Source organism: Muscardinus avellanarius, assembly GCF_963383645.1.
Source record: "Muscardinus avellanarius genome assembly, chromosome: 1".
NCBI lineage: Eukaryota > Metazoa > Chordata > Mammalia > Rodentia > Gliridae > Muscardinus > Muscardinus avellanarius.
The window spans coordinates 104,010,963-104,037,544 of NC_137786.1; the positions used below are offsets into that span (position 1 = coordinate 104,010,963).

Sequence of the window (26,582 nt, forward strand, 5' to 3'; positions counted from 1 at the left end):
AAATTTAATTGCTTGGTTTTGAACTTATACACACACCGTAGTTCTAGTCCTAACCTGAGTTCTTTTTAAAGGTTTTCTCTAATAACTATGGGAATTTGGCTTCCTACCCTTTATTTCAATAGCAGTATTTTGGGTGATAATTTTGTCTTGAAAGACACCTAGATTCCTGTTTCTGGGTTTTGTTGGCTTTGGGGGAAATTATCTTTCCTTATGGTTTGGTGAGTTGGTGGCAAATTAAGATTTTTTTAAACAAAAAAATAGGATAGCAGAATTCAACTGCAGCTTGTGAACATGTTTTTTCGACCTTGTCATTGAAAATAGAGGAATCACTTCTGTTTTAGGTGTGTGTCCACAAAGTCAGCAAGGACTATTTCTGAATTGTCAATGAGGATGCTTAATCTTAAAAATAAAAATAGTTTTAAAAACCATCTAATGATTAGAACAGAATTGCTCTGTGTGTTCTGTCACATTTTAAAACTATAACATTATTTTGTAGGGTCCTGGAGGTTGAACCCAAGGCCCTGAGCATACTCATCATGCGCTCCTACCACTAAGCTACACCTGGACCCCTGTAACCTATTCTTTAAGTGAAAATATAAGTCCCAGAACATCTCCTCTTTTGGACTTGTAACTGAGCCTAGGCTTAAGGGATTGTATTTTGTTGAAACAAGTCAGTTTTTTAAATTTCCATTTAGTGCATTTTATGTAAGAACTGAAGTTAATAAGTTGAAGAAATGGAAATTAAAACAATTATACTGTGAAGAGTGATTTCTGTGATGGGTTCAGTTTGGATTTTTCAGTAGTAGCCACTCAGAAGCTGTAGTTCATGAAGTAGTTGATACTTTGCATTAGAGATTTTAAGCTGTTAAACGTTATATTGATGGTGTCATAGAAGTAGAAATGAAGCTTTTACAGTAGTTTTATTAAAGAAATGGGAAGAGTCAGCTGGGCGTGGTGGTGCACACTTGTACTCCCCATTCTTGGGAGGCTGAAACAGGAGGATCACAGGTTCACAGCCAGCCTCAGCTACTTGGTGAGGCCCTCCGCAACTTAGACCCTGTTTCAAAAAAAAAAAAATATGGCTGGGGGTGTAGCTCAGAGGTAGATGTCCTTGGGTTCAATCTCTAGTACTGAAAAAAAGGGGGGGGTTCTGTTTTTTGTTGTTGTGTTTTTTTGTTTTTTTGGTTTTTTTGCGGTATTGGGGATGGAACCCAGGGGCATTCTGCCTCCAAGCTACACCCTCATCTCTATTTTTATTTGAAATAAGGTCTCACTAAGTTCACTATGTTGCAGAAGGCCTCACCAAGTAGGTAAGGCAGTCGGCAAACCTGTGATTCTTCCACCTCAGCCTACAAGGGTGCGCCACCATGCCCAGCTCAATCTTTTTCCATTTATGATATATATTTATTTATTCATTTATGTATTTATTTGGGACTATTGAACCCAGAGGCATTCTGCCTCCAAGCTATACCCCCAGTCCTTTTTATTTTTTATTTGAAAATATGGTCTGGCTAAGTTGTTGAGGGTCTCACCATGTTGCTGAGGCTGTCCTCAAACCTGTTTTAGCCTCCCAAGTACTGGGATTACCGGCATGCACTGTCACACCCAGCCCATTTACAATTGTGTTATGTGGTGTGTGTGTGCTTGTGTGTGTTACTAGGTATTGAACTCAGGGGCGTTCTACTTCTGAGCTCTACTCCCAGCCTTATTTTTAATTCTTTACTTTAAAACAGGGTCTCAGCCGGGTGTGGTGGCGCACGCTTGTAATCCCCGTGCTTGGGAGGCAGAGACAGGAGGATCGCGCTGGTTCGGAGCCAGCCTCGCTGGCTTAAGATACCCTGTTTTCCAAATAAAAAAATATAAAATAGGTCTGGGAGTGTAGCCCGGAGGTAGAAGGGTTTCCAGGAACCCCAGTACCACCAAAAAAATTTAAAAAATAAAAAACTAAATAAAACAGGGTCTCACTAAGTTGCAGAGAGCCGCACTAAGTTGTTGAGGCTGGCCTTGAACCTTATTAGATCTTTCTCAGCTGGAAACTAGGATTATGGACTTGTTCCACCACAGCTGGCTCCATTCTGTTTTGAAATAAGATCTTACTAAATTGCTGAGGCTCACCTCAAACCTGTAATCCTCCCATCTCAACCTCCAAATAAATTTTTTAAGTCAAAAATAAAGTCTCCGTGACTTTTTTTTTGCAGGTTTGGGGATGGAACCCAGGGGCATTCTACCTTCGAGCTACACCCCCTGCCCTATTTTTTTTTTTTTTCTTTATTTTAAAACCGGATCTCTCTAAGTTACAGAGAGCCTCACTGAGTAGCTCTGGCTGTCCATGAACCGCAGTTCTCCAGTCTCAGCCTCCTGAATGCTGGGATTACAAGCGTGCACCACCACGCCCGGCTCTCTGTGACTTTGATTGAATTAAATTAAGAGCTTGTCTTTGTTAATTGAGATAGATCTTGTTTCATAATATTTTTTAAAGAAATATTTATCTGTTTATGTAGTATGGTAAAAGGGGGTTAAACCCAGATGCATTCTACCTCTGAGGTATACCCTAGTCCTCTATTATTTTTTTGAAACAGGGTTTTGCTTGGTTGCTGAGAGTCTTGCCAAATTGCTGAGGCTGGTTTTGAACCTATGATCCTCCTGTCTCAGCCTCCTAAGTACTTAATTACAGGTGTGCACTATCATGGCTTGTTAAAAACTTTTAGTCATAAGATGGTTTAGAGTACCCATCTACACTACACCCAGTGACCTCTATTACTCATACAGTGTATTAGTATGGTGCATTCATCACATCACTGAACCAATGTTAACACATCATCATCATCATCACTATTATTACTAACTAGAATCCATATTTTATTCAGATTCCCTCAGTTTTTCCTTCATTTTGCTTTTTGTTGCAGGACACTGTATTATTACATTTACTCATCATGACTCTTAACCTTCTCTTTATGTACACTGTTTTCCCATCCATTTTTATTGTTACTGTTACATCTTTTTTGTTTTGTTTTGTTTTTTGTTTTGTTTGTTTTGTTTCTACCTCCTGGCTACATTCCCAGATCTATTTTATATTTTATTTGGAAACAGGGTCTCTTAAGCCAGCAGGGCTGGCTTCCACTACACAATCCTCCTGTCTCCACCTCCCAAGCACGGGGATTACAAGTGTGCGCCACCAAGCCCAGTCCATTACATGTTAATGCACTTATATTAGTCGAAAGCTGAAAACCTTTTTTTTTTTTTTTTTGGTGGTGGTACTGGGGTTCCTGGAAGCCCGTCTATCTCCGGGCTACACTCCCAGACCTATTTTATTTTTGGAAACAGGGTCTCCTAAGCCAGCACAGCTGGCTTCGAACCTGCGTGATCCTCCTGTCTCTGCCTCCCAAGCGCGGGGATTACAAGCGTGCGCCACCACTCCCGGCAAAACCTTTTCTTAAAGATTAATTGGTGCCAGGCGTGGTGGCGCACGCTTGTAATCCCCGTGCTTGGGAGGCAGAGACAGGAGGATCGCGCAGGTTCGAAGCCAGCCGCGCGCGCTGGCTTAGGAGACCCTGCTTCCAAATAAAAATGTAAAAATAGGTCTGGGAGTGTAGCCCGGAGGTAGAAGGGCTTCCAGGAACCCCAGTACCACAAAAAAAAAAAAAAAGATTAATTGGTTACCTATTCCTAAGCATCAGTAAATCAATGGGAGGGGGGTGCTGAGGATTGAACCCAGGGGCACTCTACCTCCGAGCTACACCCCAGCCCAATTTTTTTATTCTTTATTTTGGAACGGTTTCACTAAGCTGTGGAGGGCCTCACTAAGCAGCTGAGGCTGGCAGCGAACCTGTCTAAGGCTGGATCCTCCTATCTCAGCCTCCCAAGTACTTGGATTATAAGCTACCATGCTCTGCTAAAAACTTTCAGTCATAGGTAGTTTAGAGTACCCATATATCCTACACCCAGTGACCTCTATTACTAATATGCCTGGCATCAATGAAGTTTTTGATTGAGGTCTTTCTGTAGCTTTAAGCCAGTTATCTCTCAGGATACTTCACTGGCTGCATGTGTAAGTCTAGGCTTTGTACCTGTTATGGGCATTTTCCTGCTCAGCTTCATGGAAGAAAATCTTTATAAACACTGGGCAAGTTGATTGAGCTGGACCCACACACCTTTGCTCTGGTGTGAGAGGATTAGCCTGTCAACTCAGTGCAATCAAGAGTAGGGAGCTGGGTGTATTCATTTAGAGTCATCCGCCCCCCCCCCAATGCTATTTTGGTATGGGGCTGTATTTCTATTTTCTGTATTTCTATCTTTCTAATAAACTTCTTTAAAAAAAAAAAAGAGTAGGGAGCATACTTCTTCCTGTCTATCAATATGACAAACAGAAATGATTTGGAAGACATCTTAGACCTGTAGCATGGTTAGTAAGGTGATTATTTTGTGGTAGAAGGCTCTTGTTTACTTTAAAAATCCATTAATATACCTGCTATTTATATTTCTGTCAAGAGTAATGAGCTAATCACGGAAGAATCATGAAGCTGTTCATATGGCTTCTGACTTCAAAACAATATAAATATTTTTACTATTCCCAAAGTATTAACTTTGGCATAAGCATCACCAGAAGGTGGCAGCAGTTCCCATGGTATTCAAAACAAAACAAACAGGAAGGCAGGCATGGTGGCATAGGCCTATAATCCCAGTACTTGAGAGGCTGAGACAGGAGGATCACTGGTTCAAAGCCAGCTTCAGCAATTTAGTGAGGCCTTCAGCAACTTCAGATCCTGTTTGAACCTAAAAAATAAAATAGGGCTGGGGGTGTGGCTCAGAGGTTCTCCCTGGATTCTATCCCTACTACCACACACACAAAATCAAGTGATCTTACTAGGACCTAGTGGAGCACACCTGCAGTCCCAGCTACTTTGGTATGCTGACACAGGAGGGCCACTTGAGTTCCAGAGGTTTTTTTGGGTTTTTTTGGAGTGTGTATGTGTGTGTGTGTGTGTGTGTGTGTGTGTGTGTGTGTGTTACTGTGGATTGAACTCAGGGGCATCCTATCTCCGAACTACACCCCCAGCCCAATTTTTAAATTTTATATATATCCACATATCCACATATACACACAACTCCTGTCTCAGCCTCCTAAATACTGGGATTATAGGCATGTACTACCATGCTTGGCTTATATCAATTTTTTGTTTTTGTTTTCTGGTTAATATGGATTGAACCCAGAGGCATTCTACCTCCACGTTACACCCTCAGCCCGATTTTATTTATTTGGAAACAGGTTCTCACTAGTTTGCTGAGAGCCTCACTAGGTAGCTGAGGCTGGCTTTGAACCTATGTGATCCTCCTGTCTCAGCCTCCCAAGAGCTGGGATTACAAGTCACATACATTTTTAAAGTAATTATGTATCTCATTCTCAAACCCATTCCACTTTTGTAATCTATTACATTTCTTTTAGTAATTCACTTATTTAACATATCTATTGAGCATCTTGCAATGGGCCTTACTCTTTTTCTAGGTGCTAAGAATGTAGTACTGAATAAGATGGACATAAGCTTACTGCCCTGGTGGAAAGGGACAAACACTAAGCAAACTATATGGCTCGCCAGAAGATAAGCTTCATGAGAGAAGTCAGGAAGGACTGTGGAGTCAGGAGAGTAGGACCTGCTGGAATCTTTAAGAGTGAAGAAGGCTTTTTTTCTGATAGCACTTGAACAAAGGCTTGGCAGTGTCAGAATGATCCTTTTAGTCCCTGGAGGAGAAAATTCAGGTAAAGGGATAGCCAGGGAAAAAGCCCTTGGGATGGGAGCATGTTAGAGGGCCCCAGGAACAGCCTGGTAGTCACCAAGGGCTGAAGTAGACCAAGGAAGGGAGAATAGGAAGAGATGGGATGTGCCAGGTAGTACAGTGGACCGGAGGGGCCTGGTGTGAACCTCTGCTGAGATGGGAGCCTTTAGAGGGCTTTGCGCAGGGAAGTGATAGAGTCTGACTTACGTTTTAGGGGTGAACAAGGGTGGAAACTACCCAGGCCATTGTAGTAACTCAGGTGGAAAGTGTGTGTGGCTTGTACCAGTGTGCCAGCAGTTGGAATCTGGAGAATTGATTAAATTCTATACTGACCTTGAAGGTAAAAGTCAAGGATTTGGTCATAGGTTAGTTTGAGATGTCTGGTACTAATTCCAGAGGAGATGCTAGATGGGCAGTTAGCGATTCAAGCTAGAGGCATAAATATGGGAGACAATGTCTAATGGTCTTTATTCCTCCCCTGTAGTACTGGGGATTAAACCTAGAGGTATTCTACCTCTGAGCTACACTCTCAGCCCTATTCCGTTTTGAAACAGGGTCTCACTAAGATGCGGAGGCTAGATGCAGACCTGCGATACATCTGTCTTTGTCTCCCAAATACTGGGATTACAGGCATGCACTACCATGCCTGGCTTAGATGGTGTTTTAAACCCGGAGACTAGATGAGATTTATCAAGGCTGTGAGTTATATGTAAAGAAAGGTACAAGGACTGAGTTCTGGGTCATTCAAAATGCTAAGAGGTCAAGGACATGAGGAAGAACCAGACAAGGAGTGGCTGGTGAAGTAGGAAAAACAGCAGTATGAGATGTCCTGGAAGCCAAATCAGGTTTGGAAGAGGAGTAATCAATTGTATCAGATGCTGCACAGAAGTAATAGGAGCCTACCAATTGATGGAATCAGTGTTGAGGTCACTGTGGACTTTGACAAGTGCTCTGTAAGGAGAGGGGAGGGGAAAAATTGGAATGTTTTTTAAGAAAGAAAGAGTGTCCTCAAGGAAGAAAATTTGAACTGAAAATCAACTTTCTCAGACCCATTAGAGCACTGAGGCCATAGATTAACCTCCACCTTAAACACTAAGGGGAAGGGAAATAGCAGGTCAGCTTACCTAAGACATTAGCTGGTAGAGCCAGTAACTAAAATTTTAATCAGTTGCTGGCGGCTAGGTATGGGCCAGCTTGAGTTAAAGATTGGGAGCTAGCTTGGCACAATGGCTCACATCTATAATCATAGTACTGGGAGGCTGAGAGAAGAGATCACAGGCTCACCAACCAGCCTCGGCAATTTAGCAAGGCCTTGTTTCAAAATAAGTAAATAACTAAATAAGGCTGTTTCAAAGTAAGACGGGAGTCTAGCTCAGAGGTCGAATGCTCCTGAAACACAGATCTGGGAGCTAATGCACAGGGCCTTTCACAATTTGGTGGGTTTTCCCCTTCAGGAGTGCTATTATGAAGATGGCAGAAAAATCTCCTTGTGCTTTGGGCCAGGGGAGGGGAAAAGGAGCCATTTTGAAGTACATTCAGAGAGAAAATAGCCCCAGACTTTTCTTCTCCAATGCAGAGGCCTGCCCTTAGGGAAGACTACTTTGCTACAGACGTCTCTGACCAAGAGGGAGGGCAATTGGATGGCTCAGGCCTCCTCTGGCCTTCCTGTCTCACATAAGAGGTTAAGAAAGCTAAGAATTCTCTGAAGGTCCCAGCCCAGGGACTCTACCCACTGGGAGGGAGGGGGATAAAAAGGGCAGAGATTTAATAAGATTATAGAAGAGGCTGAGACAGGAGGATTGTAGGTTCTAGGACAGCCTGAGCAATATGTGCGACTCTAGCAACTTAGAACCTATTTCAAAGTTTAAAAGCTTTTTAAAGGTTGGAGTATGGCTCAGAGGTAGTATGCTTCTGGGTTAGTCAATCCCTAGTACCAAACCAACAACAACAAAAATCTTTTAATTTCATTTTGGGACGTTTCTATTGATATATCTTCAAGTTCACTGATTCCTTCTTAGTTGTGTCCAGTCTACTGTAGAAGAGTCAGTTGGGTAATTGGGTCTTATGTTCCTTGTTTATGTCCCCCCTGTTGCCTTTGGTTTTCTCTAGAAACTCCCTAGAGTCTGTGTGTGTGTTGCTGCTCTCAGTTGTAAACTGCTCTTATTATACAGTCCACTGATGGTACGACATTGGGGAGGAGCACCATTCTATAATTCTGTCTGTCTGTCTGTCTGTCTGTCTATACTGGAAATTGATCCCAGGGATATTCTGCCTCCGAGCTACATCCTCAGCCTTTTTTTTTCCCTTTCCTTTCCCCTCCCTCCCTCCCTCCCTTCCTTCCTTCCTTCCTTCCTTTTTCTTTCTTTCTTTCTTTCTTTCTTCCTTTCTTTTCTTTTCTTTTCTTTCTTTCTTGTGGTACTGGGGTTTCTGGAAACCCTTCTACCTCCAGGCTACACTTCCAAACCTATTTTATACTTTTTTTTATTTGGAAACAGGGTCTCCTAAGCCAGCGAGGCTGGCTTCGAACCTGCGCAATCCTCCTGTCTCCGCCTCCCAAGCACGGAGATTACAAGCGTGCGCCACCACGCCCAGCGTCTCTATTTTTTACTTTGAAATAGGGTCTCACTAGGTTGCTGAGGGCCTTACTAAGTTGTTGAGTCTGGTCTCAAACCTGTGTTCCTCCTGTTTAAGCTTCCCAAGTACTGGGATTACAGACATGTACCACCATGCTCAGTTAAAATTAAAAGATTTCAAAAAAGAATAGGGAAAAAAATATCTGAGAACTCTAAAACAACTACAAAAAGCCTAACAATGGGTTGTAGTAAATTTCAGGAGAGAAAGAGAATGGAAGAGATAAATTTTAATAGGTAGCTAGAAATTTTGCTATAAAAGGGACCAAAAAAAATGAGGCTATAAGCAGAGGGGCCAGAGAGGTGGTTTTCTTTTTGCCTCTTGTTTTGCATGCCAGTGGAGTGATGGTGATTTGGAGAGGATGGTCTGCTGCTGTGGGTGAGAGAGGAATCTTGCTGGGGCAGCAGCCCCAAGGAGGCAGGAGGGGATGGGGCCTAGGCTCAGTGGAGGCTCAGCCACGGAGCCAGCAACAGATGGCGAGGTGAGGGCAGGCTGGCTTGCTGGGGCGTGTGTGATGGGGGAACTTGTGGATATTCTTTTTTAATTGCTTCTACTTTTACGTCATCAGCCAAGAGAAAAGCTGGTGCATTAGTGGTTTGAGGTCTCATGGTCTTCGCGAGACTAAAGTGAGTAGGTGTGACCACTAATATAGTATGATTGCCAGCTGGCGTTAGGGCTCCCTGGAAGTTTAAGTTACTCTGTTTTGTGTGCCCACTGTCTCTGAACACACCTGATCACACGCGGCCTTCTCTAGCACCTTATCACAGTAAGGATTTCGGTTCCTGGAAAAGTGTCATCGAATTTGCAACTTCTTATTAAATGTAGTGAAACTTAAAATACATTCCAACCACTCTTCCTAAAATAAAACTCTGTGTACACTTAATATTACCTTTTCCTTTTTTGAGTATCAAATTTACTTTTTACAGATTCAACTTGTCCATGTCAGCCGTACTTGATATTTTCTTTTTGATCAAATTATCACAACCTGGCCAGTGGCAGTCCCGTTAGCTGGTTGCTTTGTCCTGTTAACACTGCCTCATGTATCTTTGAAAACATTCTTATTTTCTAGGAACAAGATATTCCAGATTTAACGTGAATCTTGCCCCCACGCACATAATTAGCTTCTCTACAGGGAGCCCAGAGTACTACTAGAGGCCCAAGCTGGAGCTACCCTACTTGACCCCATTAACACTGGCTGTAGCAGGATGGCACCGCTGTCAGCCCACCAGGGAACAGACCTGAGAAGAGATCAGATTTCTTCAAGGTCCCAAGCTTATCTCCAGTTTAGATGTCATGACTAAATCCTTCTTCATTTCATTCTAATGTACCTACTTAAAATTTAAACCCTTATTGACTAAACAAAAAGCTGCATATTCACAATGGAGTACTAATCAGCAATAAAAGGAATGGACTACCAGGTGTCATGGTAATGAATCTTGAAGTGTGCTTGAGCTGTGGATATAGCTCGGTGGTAGCATGTTTGCTCAGAATGCATGAGGCTCTCCATCCCAGCACCACCAAAAACAATATGCTTAGTCACAGAGGCCAGACATAGATGTCATATTCATTTATATGTAATTTCCAACAAGGGTTAGGGGTGTAGAACATGTGCTTAGCATGTAATGTATGCGGCCCTATATTCAATGCTCAACAAGCACCAAAACAAAAAATAAAAAAAAAACACAGATCTATGGACACAAAATCAAATCAGTAGTCACCTGTGATTGGGAGTAGAAATAGGGAGCTTTTGGGAATAATAGAAAGATTGTACAATTCCATAAACCTAAAAATCATTGGATTTATATTTAATAGGTGGATTTTATTAGCATATAAGTACCTCAATAAAAGTAAAACCTTCTTCTTTCTTGTACCTTCTTAACTTGATCATATTGACCCACGATATCCTATTATACTGACTTGGTTTGTTTTTTTTTTTTTTTTTTTTTCTTTTTTGGTGGTACTGGGGTTCCTGGAAGCCCTTCTACCTCTGGGCTACACTCCCAGACCTATTTTTTACATTTTCATTTTGGAAACAGGGTCTCCTAAGCCAGCGCGCGTGGCTGGCTTCGAACCTGCGCGATCCTCCTGTCTCTGCCTCCCAAGCGCGGGGATTACAAGCGTGCGCCACCACGCCCGGCCTGACTTGGTTTTAAAAAATAGAAAAATGTATTTCCCATACCTTATAGTTTTGTTTTGTTTTTAGGCACTAGGGATGGAACCCAGAAGTATTCTACATCCAAGCTATGCGCCGACTGATTTTCTTTCTTTCTTTCTTTCTTTTTTGTGGCAGTACTGGAGATGGAACCCAGGGTCAGTCTACCTCCAAGCTACACCCCTCCCCAGCCCTATTTTTTATTCTTTTTTTTTGAAACAGGGTCTCACTGAGTTGCAGAGGGCCTCACTAAGTAACTGAAGCTGTCTGCAACTGTGATCTCCTGTGTCAGCCTCCCAAATGCTGGGATTACAAGCATGCGCCACCACACCCTGGCTCCTGATTCTACTTATTTGAAAACAGGTCTCACTAGGTTGCTGAGAGCCTCGCTAAATTGCCATGGCTGGCTTTGAACCTGCAATCCTCCTTGAGACAGGTACTGGGATTACAAGTGTCACCACCACTCATGGCTACCTTACAGGTTTATTACTATTTTTAAGGTGCTGGGGATGAAATCTAGGCCCTTGCAACTGCTAGGCAAGCACTCTCTCACTGAGCCAATCTCTAGCCCCCGTGTCCCCATCTCTAGCCTGTGCTACTCTTTTAGCCACTGTATCCCTGTTTAGTCTCAAGTACAGCCAGAACACGACCGTCTACTGCTCACCGGTTCATTCCCACCTTTTTTCACATAGGTGCTTCATTTTTATAATTTTTTTTCACCCTGACGACTGAAGAAGAGATCAATGGATGGCTGCTATGCTTGTGACCTTCTTGCAAACTCTTGTGAGGATGAGTGTGAAGCTCTGCTGACTGGCTATCTCAAAATACAAGAATTTGGGGAATAAAACTTTAGAAGACAAGCTTCTGAACTTTGGGGATAGAAACAAACAAATGACACATTTTATTTGAAAATATCAGATTTAATATAAAACATCACATTGTAAACAAGTCCACAGAATGACAGCACAATCATGTGTATAAAAGCTAAAGATGAATTGCTGGTGCCAAATACAGCACTTAGAAAAGAGGCCTGAGCCTCGCTCTGAGAAAACTTCCCCAGAAAGAGGCAGGGGTAGCTCCAAACAGGCACCGAAAGGAAGAAAAGGCAGCGGCCACTCCACAGAGGCCTAAGAGCATAAAGGGAAGACGGCAACAGACCATCTTGGGAGGGAGGGCTAAGTAGAGAAGGGCAAAGGGCTGTCCTTTTTGTTTGTTTTATATTTTGAAGTGCTGGGCATTGAACCCAGGGCCTCACACGTTAGGCAAGTGCTCTGCCACTGAGCCACATCCCCAGCCCAGGGTTGTGTTTCTTCATGTTCTGAGAACATCAGATCACACCACTTGAACCTAAAGAGGGCTAGAGAGCAGGGTAAATGGAGACAAAATGAGAAGCAGCTGCCGTGCGGTCTTGGCACTTGGCCGAGGGAGGCAGGAGAGCGTGGCACTCGCATGGAGTGCGCTCTCCAGCCCATCACCGTGGTGGAACACAACACTAAAATCCTGGAAGTGCCTGCTGCCCCCTGGACTGCCTCCGCGCTGATGTGACCTTTGACGCTGATGTGACCTTTGACGGAAAAGGGTTCCTGCTTTCCTCCTTTGGGTCCCTGAGAGAATTTTATAATGGCTGGGCCCCTGGGGGCTCTGGGTTTATCAGTGAAGGCCACCTCTTTATCCCTAACCACCCAAATCCTCTCCCAGGGAGTTCCCAGTTTATGAAGAAACCAACTTGAGAGCAGAAAACAGCCAGAGGAAAGGGAGTAAAGGGTAGTGTTCCTTCTGTGGTACCTGTTACTGACCCAAGAGACTGCTTCCTTATTTATCATTTATATATCAAGAGTTTGTTCCTGCCAGATGTGGTGGCATACACCTGTAATTCCAGTCCTTGGGAGGCTGAGATAGGAGGATCACAGATTCAAGGACAGCCTCAAGAATTAAGCAGACTGTTTCAAAATAAGATAGGGCTGGGAGTGTGGTTAAGAGGTAGAACATACCTGGGTTCAATCCCTAGTACCACACACACACACACACACACACACACACACACACACACACACACAGGAGTTTGTTCCTTAATTTGGAGCAGAGATTTTCAAGGGCCTCTCAAATTAAGCAGGCCTGCTTAAGAGGAGCTTTCCAGATTCTCTAAGAGGTTATATCTAAAACACACAAATGCCTAATTGCTACCCACTTGAGAATCAGTACACAGGATAGAAATTCCTGACAGGAGCATGTTAACACATGTGAACAGTGGCTAAGGCAGAACAAAAAGCTAACAAGCCCTCACTTGGGTGTGGCAGGCATCAAGAGGATGGAGCAGTTGTTCAGAGATTTCTATCCCATTAAGTTGCAAGTCATTCTCCCTGTAAAACACCATGACTAGGCACCTAGCCCCAGAGCCAAGAACCGTGCGTCAACCCCCTTATCTGTAAAAACCAGACTGGAATCAAGAAAAGCAATTCTGTTCTAAAAACAATTTCCAGCAGCCTCCTGTCCCTACGAAGTACTTTTGGATACTAGGTCCCAGCAGAGGCTAATCACTGTATGGTTTCTTAGAAGACTGGCTTTTCTCAATTTCTTTCTCTTTGATACTGTACAGGGGGTCCACCAACTTGTTATGAACAAGCATTAAGCCTAAAAAATTAAAAACAAAATGTGGTTAATGCAGGTAGAGACAAGAGGTCCACAGTTATCACCAGTAGCATCCAGAGTTCTCAGATTTTGTCTTAGAACTGATACTTCTCTGATCTCCAAGTGATAAACACTAAGAGCAGGAAAGCAGTTATTCCCAGTAAGAGAGAGAGCGTGCATGGAAGTTCTGTCAACCCCACCACCAGGGAGCTGGCTGACTACAGGTTAATCTTTTCAGCACAGAACAGATTCCTAATTTACTTGCTTCGTAAATGAGGATTTTCATATAATTTTCTTAAAGCAGGAACTGTGCTGGAGAATGAACCTCCAGGGCTTTATGCACGCTAGCAAGCACTACACTGAGCTACACTTCCAGCTCCCAAGTAGGTGCCCTTTTAAAGTAAAAGGAGCCGGGCGTAGTGGCGCACACCTGTAATCCCCGCGCTTGGGAGGCTGAGACAGGAGGATGGCAGGTTTGAGAGCAGACTCAGCGAGGAATGAGACTCTTATCAACCTAGTGAGACTATTTCAAAATCAAACTAAAATAGGGCTGGGGGTGTAGCTTGGAGGTAGAATGCTCCTGGGTTCAATCCCCAGTACCCTTCTCCCCAAAAAAGTAAAAGAAAAGATCCTCATTTCCTCTACTGGAGGGAAAGGCCTATATGAGGTCTGGACAGAGAAAAGCCACGGCTTGATGGCATTATAGGCTCACCACACAGCCTTTGATGACAACTCTGTTTTCTTGCTGCTTCCTTCGAGCTAACAGGTCTCTGGAAATGGATCCTTGCAGTCATGAATTGAAAAATAACTGTATTGTGAGGCAGTCAAGTCTGACTAGGGATCAAACCCACGGTCTCACACACGCCAGGCAAGTGCCCTACTACTGAGCTACATCCGCAGCCCCCAGGGTCCGATTTTTAATTAGGATCATAATGTGGATTAAAATAGCCCAAATGAAAGCTAGATCCACTCCTCACTCCCAGCCCACCCTCCCTCACCTTTGAAGTACTTGACAGTCTTCACTTTCAGCTCCAAGGTGGCATCCTCGTCACACACGAACACAGTGCGGGGATGCTGCTGGAAGGCCGACACGGTCCACATGTGGTTCACTCCCTCCTCGATGGCCTTGTACAGAGCGAAGGCCTTGTGAGCGCCTGTGATGAGGATCATCACCTGGGATGGAGAAGTCCAGATGCCTCAAACGATGGTAAGGATGGTTTTCATAGCACGTTGTAAGTACTTAGCATGCACACGCTGTGCTCACTGCTCCCTGCGCTTTACACACATGACCTGAGGCAGGGGGCGTCCTTATCCCCGTGTCATAAAATAAGGAAATGGAGGGGCTGAGTAATTTGCTCAAGGTCATTTGTGACCTTAGTCCACACTCTTGACTACATGACAGCGTCTCTAGACAACTCTGATGAAGACGGAAGGCCCCCGTGAGCAGATATGCCGTGCAGAGGCCCACACACTTAGCCCATCAGCTAGATGAGTTCTCACAATCTGAGGGGCCCCAGCCTGCACCAGCTAGCCAGGAAACCCCTGGGAAGCAATTGTGGGAGCTATCTATGGGTCTGCGAAGGTTGAATCCCAGAAAAGTGCCCTTTCAAAGGCCCCTTTTAAGCGCCAGGCGTGGTGGCGCACGCTTGTAATCCCCGCGCTTGGGAGGCGGAGACAGGAGGATCGCGCAGGTTCGAAGCCAGCCGCACTGGCGTAAGAGACCCTGTTTCAAAAGTATAAAATAGGTGTGGGAGTGTAGCCCGGAGGTAGAAGGGCTTCCAGGAACCCCAGTACCACCGAAAAATTAAAATAAAATAAAAGGCCCCTTTTAGTTCAGAGCATTTACCCTACCAATATGACTTGGAATGACACTTTTGTGTATAGAACAAATGCATAGACTCCATGTAACAGTTAAAATATCAAGAACCTAAGTGCTGGAAAGTGATCCAGAGAACTCAGCTCTATAAATTTCCTTCCATTTTAATTCATTTGTATCAGGAGGTTGAAAACAGGAGTCACTATTCCTTTATTAAAAGATAAGAACACAGAAGTGTAGAGAGAGCAGAACCCCTCAGGACCCCTCAGCAACTCTGAGGTCATTTTTGAAGAGGATTTCTTAATTCCTGGCCCAGGTCCTTCCCCAAACCAGATACCCTCAGGGGATAAGAATGACCCAAACCCTTGTGTTTCTAAACAGCAATGAGAAAAATCCTCTAGGTTACAATTCAAAGTCCCAAGGGAAATCTGAGTGCTGTCGTTCGTTTCACAGAAGTTCACATGGATTCGGATGCTTGTTTATAGGCCAGAGCAAAGAAATTTGAGGCTAAAATGTCTGGAGCCACTTCCCACTGAACAGGAAGTGAAAAGGAAGAGAAAATAGGAAGAGAAAATGCTCCTAAAAATTCTAATGAGCCAGGCATGGTGGCACACACTCGTAATCCCAGCATTTGGGAGGCTGAGACCAGAGGATCCGGGTTCTCAGAAAGCCTCAGCTATTTAATGAGGCCCTTTGCAACTCAGTGAGACCCTGTTTCAAAATAAAGAATAAAAAATTGGGCTGAGATTGTAACTTGGAGGTAGAATTCCTCTGGGTTCCATCCCCAGTACAAAAAATAAATAAAAATTCTAATGAAAGCAGTAAGGACACTGGTGCCTCCCCACACATATGCATGCACACACACACACACACACACACACACACACACACGCAATCAAATTCAAGACACTTTTTTTTTTTTTTTTGCATTAGTGGGGACTGAACTCAACCTCACACATGCCAGGCAAGTGCTCTCTCACTGCACTACACACCAGCCTTAGGACACGAGCTGATCATACTTCACACATTCACTATCCCTGAGCACAGGCCTCTAATCACAGCATCCTTGGTTTTCAAGAGGAGTTTCCCTTCAAACAGTGACCATCAAAGGGTTCCTCTCAGTACCTGGGGAGGTAAAATTCACATCCCCACAGTAATGGTGCCGGAGTCTTCTCTGTTGGAGAGAAGCACGAAAGAGGTACATAGACAACCAAAGGCATAGAAGAAACACTCACAGGATGCACCTCACACTGGAACAACGTAACCTCCCAAGAAGGAGGAGAGACAGTCTTAGAACCAGCTGGGATTTTAGCCTTATTTTGCCTTCATCTTTGATAATGTATTCAGGTGGTACCTGTACAGCTAAAGTTAACAACAAAAAGACAAGTCTGGTGCCCCACCGTGATGAAGGCTGGTGGACTTTTATACTTACCTCTCGAGCATCCATGACGGTGCCCACACCCACCGTCAGGGCCATGGTGGGCACCTTGGCAAGATCACCATCAAAGAACCTGGCATTGGCCAGGATGGTGTCCATGGCCAGTGTCTTCACACGGGTCCTGGACACCAGACTGGAGCCTGGCTCATTGAAGGCAATGTGTCCATCAGGGCCAATGCCTGCAGTGGGAGAGACAGAGACAGACAGGACAGCCTGTGAGTTCCAGAGATCCCACATTTCAAGAATGGCCAACTTTCCTTCCCTAACTAGGGCTGGGAGTTGGGGGAATCCTTGAAAACTGAATTTCTTTGCTCATTTGTACTCTGAGGTAGATATGCATTAAACACAGGACCCCCCCCCCCATCGCTTCCATCGGAGGCATATACAGACATTTTTAACTTGCTACAACTCTCATAAAGCTCAGTATGGAGCACTCCAAATAGCTTTTCCTCCCAACACCCTTGTAGTATGACTTCTCTGTCTCTCCTGCCTGTAGCCAGGGTCCTGCCACTGGGATACAGTTGCAGTGAAGAGAAAATACAGCACTTATCAGGGTGTGGTGGCACACACCTGTAATCCCAGCACTTGAGAGGCTAAGACAGGAGGAACCTGGGTTCAAGACCAGCCTCAGCAACCTAGCGAGACTTTGTTTCAAAAAATAAAAAAGAGCCAGTGGGCATGGTGGTACACACTTGTAATCCCAGCATTCGGGAGGCTGAGACAGGAGGATTGCAGTTCATGGACAGCCTCAGCTCTTAAGCCCTTTGCAACTCAGGGAGACCCTTTTTCAAAATAAAGAATACAAAATAGGGCTGGGGATATAGCTCAGAGGTAGAATACCCTCAGGTTCCACCCCCAGTACACACACACACACACACACACACACACACACACACACACGAACACACACACAATCAGGGGTGGTGGTGCACGCTTGTAATCCCAGCACTTGGGAGGCTGAGACAGGAGGATCACAGGTTTGCAGTCAGCCTCAGCTACTTAGTGGGGCCCTCTACAACTTAGTGAGACTCTGTTTCAAAAATAAAAAGAATAGCTGGGCGTGGTGGCTTGTAATCCCCACTTGGGAGATGGAGACAGGAGGATCGCACAGGTTCAAAGCCAGCCTTGCTGGCTTAAGAGACCCTGTTTCCAAATTTAAAAAAATATATATATAAATGGGTTTCGGAGTGTAGCCCGGAGATAGAAGGGTTTCCAGGAACCCCAGTACCACCAAAAAAATAAATTAAATAATAGTAATAAATAAATAAATAAATAGAATAAAAAATAGGGTTGGGGTTGTAGCTTAGATGTAGAATGTCCTGGGTTCAATTCTCAGTACCACAAACAAATGCACACATTAATTAATTAATATAATTAATTAATATGAAAATAATATTAATTATAAAATTAAATATAATTAATTTATTAATATAAAAAAGGGCTGGGAGTGTAGCTAGGAAGTGCAATGCCTCTGGATCCAGACCCTGGAACCACAAAATACAAACAACCAACAACAATGAAAAACCCCACAACACTGGGGAAGGGGTTGCCAAGATTTTAAAATCTGAGAATTTAGCCGGGCATGGTGGCACACACCAGGAATCCTAGTGTGGGAGGCAGAGATGGGAGGACTGTAGGTTCATAGCCGGCTTTAGCAACATAGGCTCTCAGCAACCTAGAGAGACAGTTTCCAAATAAAAAATAAAAATAGGCTAGGGGTATAGCTTGGAGGTAGAATGCTCCTGGTTCAATCCCCAGCACCACAGAAAACAAAACAAAATTCTCAGAACTTACAAGCTCCTGCCCTCCTCCTCCCCACTTTTATATAAGTTAGACTAAGAACAGGAAAAGGCAGTCCAGCTTACACCCCAGGGTGACTCCCAAGATGGCCAACTAGTGGACAGGTAGTCAGCCCTGGGTAGGAACAAAGTCTAACTCTGAGACAGACACCCAGCACCCTTTTGCTCCTGGCTGGCTGGCCTTGATAAGTTTTACAACCTCTCTGCGTTCAACTGGCTATTGACAGCATACTGGATAGAGCCTTCTGGAATTGCATGAGTCCATGATTTTATTTTATTTTATTTGGTGGTACTGGGGTTCCTGGAAGCCCTTCTACCTCCGGGCTACACTTCCAGACCTATTTTTACATTTTTTATTTGGAAACAGGGTCTCCTAAGCCAGCGCGCATGGCTGGCTTCAAACCTGCGTGGCCTCCTGTCTCCCAAGCGCGGGGATTACAAGCGTGCGCCACCACGCCCGGCAAGTCCATGATTTTAAATATCCAGAATAATTACATGACTGATCAAAAAAGCCTTAGGACTGGGGGGGGGGGGTACGTAGGGACCTGAGTTCCACCTCTCAATTTACAGATGAGACATCAAAGTAGAGAGGAGATGTTCGAGACCACAGTTCCTGAGCAGCAGAGCCAGGGCTGGGACCAAGATTCTGCCTCATGCCTCTCCTGCCTCCACACGGTGATAGATGACCCATGTCACTGGCTCTGACAGGGCTGTGTGGAGACGGGCATGGTGTCCTGTCCTTCCCACATGTCACAGTCACCGTGGGCCTGGGCCTGGACGTGGGCTGAGGAGTCCCAAGCTCACCTCCCACAAACAGCTCGATGCCGCCTGCAGCCTCGATCTTCTCCTCGAAGGCATCGCACTCGGCCTGCAGGTCAGCTGCGTTCCCATCCAGAATGTGCGTGTTTTCTGGGTGGATGTCAATGTGCTTGAAGAAGTTGTTCCACATGAAGGAGTGGTAACTCTCTGGGTGGTTTCGTGCGAGACCTGTGGGCCATGGATCACTCAGTCATGCCCAAGTGGAGCTAGCACTGCCCCCCCAGGGAGGATGCCAGGACACCACCTCGACCCACAGGGACACTCGGGGTACGGGCCATAGGAGGCCTGTGCACCAGTCCTCTGACCCCCAGCCACTTGGGATAAGCTGAGCTGGGGTCAAGTGTCCACACACTATCACACAGACGACGCTGGCTGGGCCTGGGAAATCCCCTCACTCTGATCTTTACACAAGGGAATAACAGAGGCTAGGGGCTGGGGGCTGGGGGCACTGGGCTCCTGGAGGTGGCCTGGGCCCACCTGGGAAAGGAAGCAACACACTCCTCCCCCTGTGCCTGGTCCTCCACCATTCACCCTGGGCTCTACCTCTCCCCCTGAACCCCAACTAAAATACCCTGCAGTGGGAGAGGATTATCTTAGGGCTTCTCAAATGGGCTGTTTGAGAAAGAAAAGGAATTTGTTTAAAGTGAACCGTCAATATCAAGCACTGAGGACTAAAATCAAACCAGATATAGCGGCACAAGCCTGTAACCCCAGCTATTTCTGAAGCTGAGGCAGGAAGGGTGCAAAGTCAGGCCCAGCCTGGGCAACTTGGTGAGACTCTGCCTCAAAATGAAAAAGGCTGGGGGTGTAGCTGAGCAGCAGCACACTTGTCTAGCATAAGCTAGGCCCTGGATGCCATCCCCTGTGCCACCAAAAATTAAAATCAGCCTTAAAAATAAAAACATTCTGACATGTTTCAAGAGGGATGAACCTTGAAAACAGGCTAAGTAAAAGAAGTTGGTTGCAAAATGTTTATGGTTCCACTTACATGTGGTACCTAGAGAAGTCAAATTCAGAGACAAACTAAAATGGTGGTTTCCAGAGCCTGGGGAGAGCATGAAATGGGGAGTAATTTCATGGGTATGAAATCTAAAATCTCATTCTGCAAGACACAAAGAGTTCTGGCTATCAGATGTACAGCAATGTGAATGTACTTAACGCTACCATTACTGTCCTGTACATATAAAATATTTAAGATTGTAATTTTTTTTTTGAGACAGGGTCTTGCTATATTGCCCAGGCTGGCCTCAGTCTGGGCTTAAGTGATCCTCCTACTTTACTCTCCTGAGTAGCTGAGACTATAGTCTCACAAACCACATTCAGCACTGAAGATAGTTTATGTTGTATTTTACCACAATTTTTTTTTTAAATGTTTAAAAGCCAGGCATGGTGGCACATGCTTGTAATCCCAGCACTTGGGAAGCGGAGACAGGAGGAGCATGGTACTCATGCAGCCTCAGCTACTTAGTGAGGTCTTTTGCAACTCGGTGAGAACCAGTTTCAAAATAAAGAACAGGAAATAGGAGTCAGGCATGGTGGCACACACTTGTAATCCCAGCACTTGGGAAGCTAAGACAGGAGGATTACAGGTTTGAAGACAGCCTCAGCTACTCAGTGAGGCTCTCAGCAACTTAGTAAGACCCTGTTTCCAAATAAAATAAAATATAAAGTAGGTCTGGGAGTGTAGCCCAGAGGTAGAAGGCCCCTGGGTTCCATCCCCAGTACCACAAAAAAAAAAAAAAAAAAAAAAAAAAAAAAAAGTTTAAAGCCATCACAAAGTGATTGGGAGTGGCAGAAGGAGGTGAATAGAAGACTAAGTTTCTGTTTTGTTTTGGCACTGAGGATTGAACCCAGAGGCATTCTACCTCCAAGCTACACCCCCAACCTGATTTTATTTCTTATTTGGAAATAGCCTCACTAGGTTGCTGATAGCCTTGCTAAGTTGCCGAGGCTGGCTTTGAACCTGAGATCCTCCTGTCTCAGCCTCCCAAGTACTGGAGAGGATTACAAGCATTACAAGCATGCACCACCATGACTAGCTCCTACAGCAGAAAAAACAGCCGGGTGTGGTGGCACACACTTGTAATCCCAGCATTCGGGAAGCTGAGACTGGAGGATGGCAGTTCACAGACAGCCTCAGCTACTTAATGAGGCCCTCTGCAACTTAGTGAGACCCTGTCTCAAAATAAAGAATAAAAAATAGGGTGTAGCTTGGAGGTCAAATGCCCCTGGGTTCCTTCCCCAGACATACAAAAAAAAGAAAAACCACCAGCCTCAGTTACTCTCCAAGTGTACCTGGCAGAAAGGTGAACAAGAGGCTAGGTGTGGTGGTGTATACTTGTAATCCCAGCACTTGGAAGGCTGAGACAGAAGGATCGCAGGTTCAAAGCCAGCCTCAGCAACTTAATGAGATTCTCAGCAACCTAGAAAGACCCTGTTTCAAAACAGAAAATAAAGGCCAGGCGTGGTGACGCACACTTGTAATCCCAGCACTTGGGAAGCTGAGACAGGAGGATCGCACAGGTTGGAAGCCAGCCTCAGCTACTTAGTGAAGCTCTCAGCAACTTAGTGAGACCCTGTTTCCAAATAAATTATAAAAAGTAGGACTTGGGTGTAGCCTGGAGGTAGAAAGCCCCTAGGTTCCACCACCGCCCCCCATACCACAAAATAAATAAAAAAATAAAAATAAATAAAAAGAGCTGAGTGAATATCTTGGAGGTAGACTGCCTCTGGGTTTAATCCCCAGTACCACAAGAAAAGAAAGAAAGAAAGAGGGACAAGAGCTTCACTGGAAAAGAAGCCCTGAAAGACCCTGGGGACACACCCCTGGCAGAATTCTATTTGTAAGCATTTGTTTCAGAAACGGCATTTTGTTGGGAAGTGGGCAAAGGGAAGGGAGTACCCTAATTTTATTAAATATTCATTAAATGTTCATTATGTGCAAGAAATTTCCATACCTATCATGGTACCATTTAATGCTGTGCCCCATGAGGTATAAGCCTCATTTTATAGCTAAATAAACCAAGGCTGGAAAAGCCTATCACCAAACATCACCGGCTCTCTGAGTGCTCCCCATTCCTCTCTAGGGCTGAGCCTGCAAGAGGAGGAGCATGGCTCTTCTTGAGTCAGGTAGGAACTCTGAAAGAGAAAGACTTACCCACATACTCATCCATGTTGAACGTCTTCACATATTTAAAGGACAGGTCCCCATTCTTATAGTACTCAATCAGCTTCTTGTAGCAGCCAAGTGGGGTGCTCCCTGCAAGAGAGACCTCAGCCGTAAAGGCTGCCGTGACCATGAGCCACCCTCGGGCCCAGCTCCTGGAAGCCCAGAGGGCGCCCAGGGATGGGTCAGGGCTGCTCCGCAGGAGAGCCTGTCCATCAGGTCTGAAGCCTGACACAAGGCTCCAGCCCCAGCAGCCACCAATCCACTGCCTGCTTCAGTGCCTTTCCCAGCTCCAGGAGGGCAGGGCTGTGTCTGCCTTGCCCACTGTGAGTCTCCGACGCCCGTTATCACTCTGATTAGTACTAGAGTGAATGTCAGGCCTGAGTATTGGCGTGAAATTCTCTGAGCAACTACTGTGTGCAAGGTACAAAGCCATGGACTGGGAGGCAGAGGAGAGACAACAGCTACTCTAGAAGAAGCCACTCTCTAGGAGTGACGCGGGACTGTCACGTTACGGGATCATGGAGTGCTTTAGAGTTCAAGGACCTCCCAAGAAGCAGCAAACTCGAGTTGAGTCTCATTAGTAAGTCAATGTCATAAGGCAGGAAGACCACAGTGGAGTAAAGCACTAAGATGGAGGATGGGGGGGACTCTGTGGTTATCTTCACTTCCTAGCATGCTCGAACCTTGGGTTTAACCCACAGCACCCCAATACAGGGAGCAATGATACATGCGTGTAATCCCAGTAAATGAGAGGCTGAGATAGGAAAATCACAAGTTCGAGGCCAACCTCAACAATTTAGTGAGACCCTCAGCAAGCTAGTGGGACCGTTTCAAATTTTGAAAAAAGACTAGGAAGCACGGTGTGTTACTGCTCACTTGTAATCCCGGTATTTGGGAGGCTGAGACAGGAGGGTCCAGGTTCACAGACAGCCTCAGCTACTTAGTGAAGCCCTTTGCAACTCAGTGAGACCCTGTTTCAAAATAAAGAATAAAATAAAATAGGGCTGGGGTGTAGCTCAGAGGTAGAATGCCCCTGGGTTCCATCTCCAGTACCGCAAATAAATAAATAAATAAATAAATAAATAAATAAAACCAAAAATACTATATTCTATTAATTACCTCTATTATCTGACTCTCCCACTGTAATTTAAGCTTTGGAAGGCAGGAATTTACACCCTTTTGTTGCTGTATCTCCAGAACCTACAACTGCCTTACTCTAGAAGGCACTCAAGAAATATCTGCTGAGCTGGGCGTGGTGGCGCACACTTGTAATCCCCACGCTTGGGAGGCTGAGACAGGAGGATCGTACAGGTTCAAAGCCAGCCTCAGCTACTTAGTGAGGCTCTCAGCAACTTAGTGAGACCCTGTTTCCAAATAAAATATAAAATAGGTCTGGGAGTATAGCCCAGAGGTAGAAAAGCCTCTGGGTTCCACCTCCAGTACCACAAAAAAAAAAAAAAATCTGCTGAATGAGTGGCAGGGGCAGCTCCCCAGCCCCGAGGCAAGTAACCCACCACAGGCAAGGCCTTAGCCCTGCCGGAGCCCTACCGTCTTCTGCCAAGTCCCAAACTCCAGCCTTCCTATCACTTTTGTGTGTCTGCCAATACCTAGCCAATTAGCTCCTTTTCTGCTTATTTTGCCTGGAGTTGGTTTCTGTGGTTGGTACCCAGGACCCTGACTGGTAATGCGTCTAACGGAGGGAATGATGCTGCGCTGGATGAAGTCCAGGCAAGGTGGGGCCTGCACTTTTTTTTTTTTTTTTTTTTTTTTGGTACTAGGGATTGAACCCGGGGGTGTTCTACCTCTGAACTACACCCCTAGCCCTTTTTTATTTATTTTTTTATTCTGAAACAGGGTCTTGCTAAGGTGAGGAAAGTCCTGCTAAATTGCTGAGCCTGGCTTCAAATCTTCAATCATCTTGCCTCAGCCTCCCAAGTACTGGCATGCACCACCACAACTGGCAGGGAGGCCTAGTCTTAATGGATCTTGAATGCCACTGTGAGGAGCTGGGCTCTGATTCTGTATCAGTGGGAACCAGCAGAACCAGGAGTTGCAGCAGGACTCAGACGCAGAGCAGGTGGAGGCTGGGGCCCTCCACAGTCAGGAGACCGGGTGTTAACAGCCTCCACAGGCTGAGTTACCAGTGGTTTACAGGCGCAGGCAGATACCACTCACACAAGCCTCCAGTGCAGAGCTCAGCAAACTTTGACCCACAGCCAAACTGAACCTGCTGCCTGCTTCTGTAAAGCTCACAAGAATGGTTTTTATACTTGAAAAGTTTTTAAAAGTCAAAATATTTTGTGACACATGAAAATCAAATTCAAACATATGTCTATAAATAGTTTTACTGAGCTTGTAATCCCAGTGTTTGCTGGGCTAAGACTGGAGGATCGCGGTTTGCGGACAGCCTCAGCTACTTAGGCCCTTTGCAACTCAGTGAGACCCTGTTTCAAAATAAAGAATTAAAAATCGGGCTGGGAGTGTAACTCAGAGGCAGAATGCCCCTGGGTTCCATCCCCAGAACCACAAAAAAAGAGAAAAAAAAAAGTAAAAACGTTTTATTGAGCTGAGCGTGGTGGCACATGCTTGTAATCCCAGCATTTAGGAGACCGGAGTTTGGGAGATTCCATCCCCAATATCACACACACACACAAAAAAAGTTCTTATTATTGGCACACAGCCTCATTCATTTACCTATCCTCAGTGGCTGCTTTCATACTCCAGTTGCAAAATCGAAAACAAAAGTAGCTATGGTTTGGTCATTTACGGAAAAAGTTTCAAGGCCTCTAATGAGTGAGGTGGGCAAAGACACCTGTGAAAAGAATAATTAGGATATCCACCTCGAAGTACTGGGGTCAAAAATGCCTTTCTATAAAGGCAACATTCTACCCTTTTCCAAAAGAAACGGATCTTTCACTTAGATCCTGTGCTTAATTATATGCCTTATGGAAAACAATATGAGTAACTATCTTCTCCGTTCTCCCAAAGATGGCGCTTAGTTAGTACCTGCTTACATGCACCGAAGATAAATTAATTCATTTTGTAAAATGTATGCCTTAGGCAATCAGATTTAATTGTTAAGGAACCCTGGATGAAGACTGATTTAGGATGTAGCCTAAAAACCAAGTTCGAGCCGGGCGTGGTGGCGCACGCTTGTAATCCCCGCGCTTGGGAGGCAGAGAGACAGGAGGATCGGGCAGGTTGGAAGCCAGCCGCACGCTGGCTTAGGAGACCCTGTTTCCAAATAAAAATGTAAAAATAGGTCTGGGAGTGTAGCCCGGAGGTAGAAGGGCTTCTAGGAACCCCAGTACCACCAAACCAAACAAAACAAAACAAAACTAGTTCTTCCTGTTCTTCCTGCCTAACCCAGATCCTTTCAGTTCCAGGATTCTATAGGAGCAGGCCCCAACTATACCAACCCATATAGGAAGTGGGGTCCTCTATTTTGAATGCAGAAGGGGCCTGGGGTTCTGTCATGGAGCCAGTGCCTCACTCAAGCTCTCCTTTAAGTCCCTGGGTTGAGTGAGACCATGAACCTGGCCCCTTAAAAGCCTCCGATGCTCACTCTCCCCACCCCCACCCGAGGCACCCTCGCCTTCCCGCACGCACCGGTGGGGAGCCCCAGGGTGAAGTATTTGTCCGGCCCTGGGTTGAACTGGATGATGCGGTTCCTGATGTACTTGGCCGCCCACTCACTGGCCTGCGAATAGTGGTCCAGGATAATGAGCTTCATCTTGTCCTGCCGTGAGGGGATGAGACCGGAAAAATAAATCAGAGAAAAGGATGGAGGAGGTTGGGCTGGGGAAGAGGCCCCTTCAACCTAGCAACAAACATCCTTCTTCCCGAGCTGTGCAAAGAAATAAGGCCCTGCCTGTCAATTTAGAGGAGCTACGGGGCTGGGCCGAGCGCCTCTGCCACCCGCCGGGAGACCCCACTGAGGGTCGGACTGGGTTCTAATCTGAGCTTCCCCCATAGACCAAGAGCAGGACCTCATCAGCAGCCGGGCTCTCTGAGCCCGTTTCCTCCTGTAAAAGTGGGACAGTCGTACCTCCTTCGCCGATTTTAAACCACACAGGATTCAACATGTTGGCGATTATTACCTAGCTCCACTCGGCCCCCTGCCCGCAACCCTACCGCCAGACAGGCTGGATATTCTACCCCAAAGACGTCCCAGAGCAGGCAGGGGTCGCGGCTCTCTGCCAGGGGAGGTGTGTTCCTCTTCCCGCCGCCCTGCCTGGTCCTCAGTTTCCCCCAAAGCACGATCGAGGCTAGAGGCTAGACGTCTGGCCCCGGCACCGCGGTGTGTGTGGAGGGCAGGCCGCGCTGCGACCCGAGCCCCCCGCCCGTATTACGTGTGG

General features: G+C 45.6%; 1 protein-coding gene across 1 annotated transcript; it reads right to left on the reverse strand.

Annotated features, from left to right (window-relative positions):
• Window positions 1-13,085: 13,085 nt before the first annotated feature.
• On the reverse strand, window positions 13,086-25,957 carry GNPDA1 (glucosamine-6-phosphate deaminase 1; the record flags this gene model as incomplete). Its single annotated transcript, XM_080698186.1, has 6 exons — window positions 13,086-13,186; window positions 14,182-14,356; window positions 16,432-16,616; window positions 19,041-19,223; window positions 22,213-22,314; window positions 25,834-25,957. The coding sequence occupies 6 exons, from the start codon at window positions 25,955-25,957 to the stop codon at window positions 13,086-13,088; spliced, it is 870 nt and encodes a 289-aa protein (XP_080554312.1).
• Window positions 25,958-26,582: the final 625 nt, after the last annotated feature.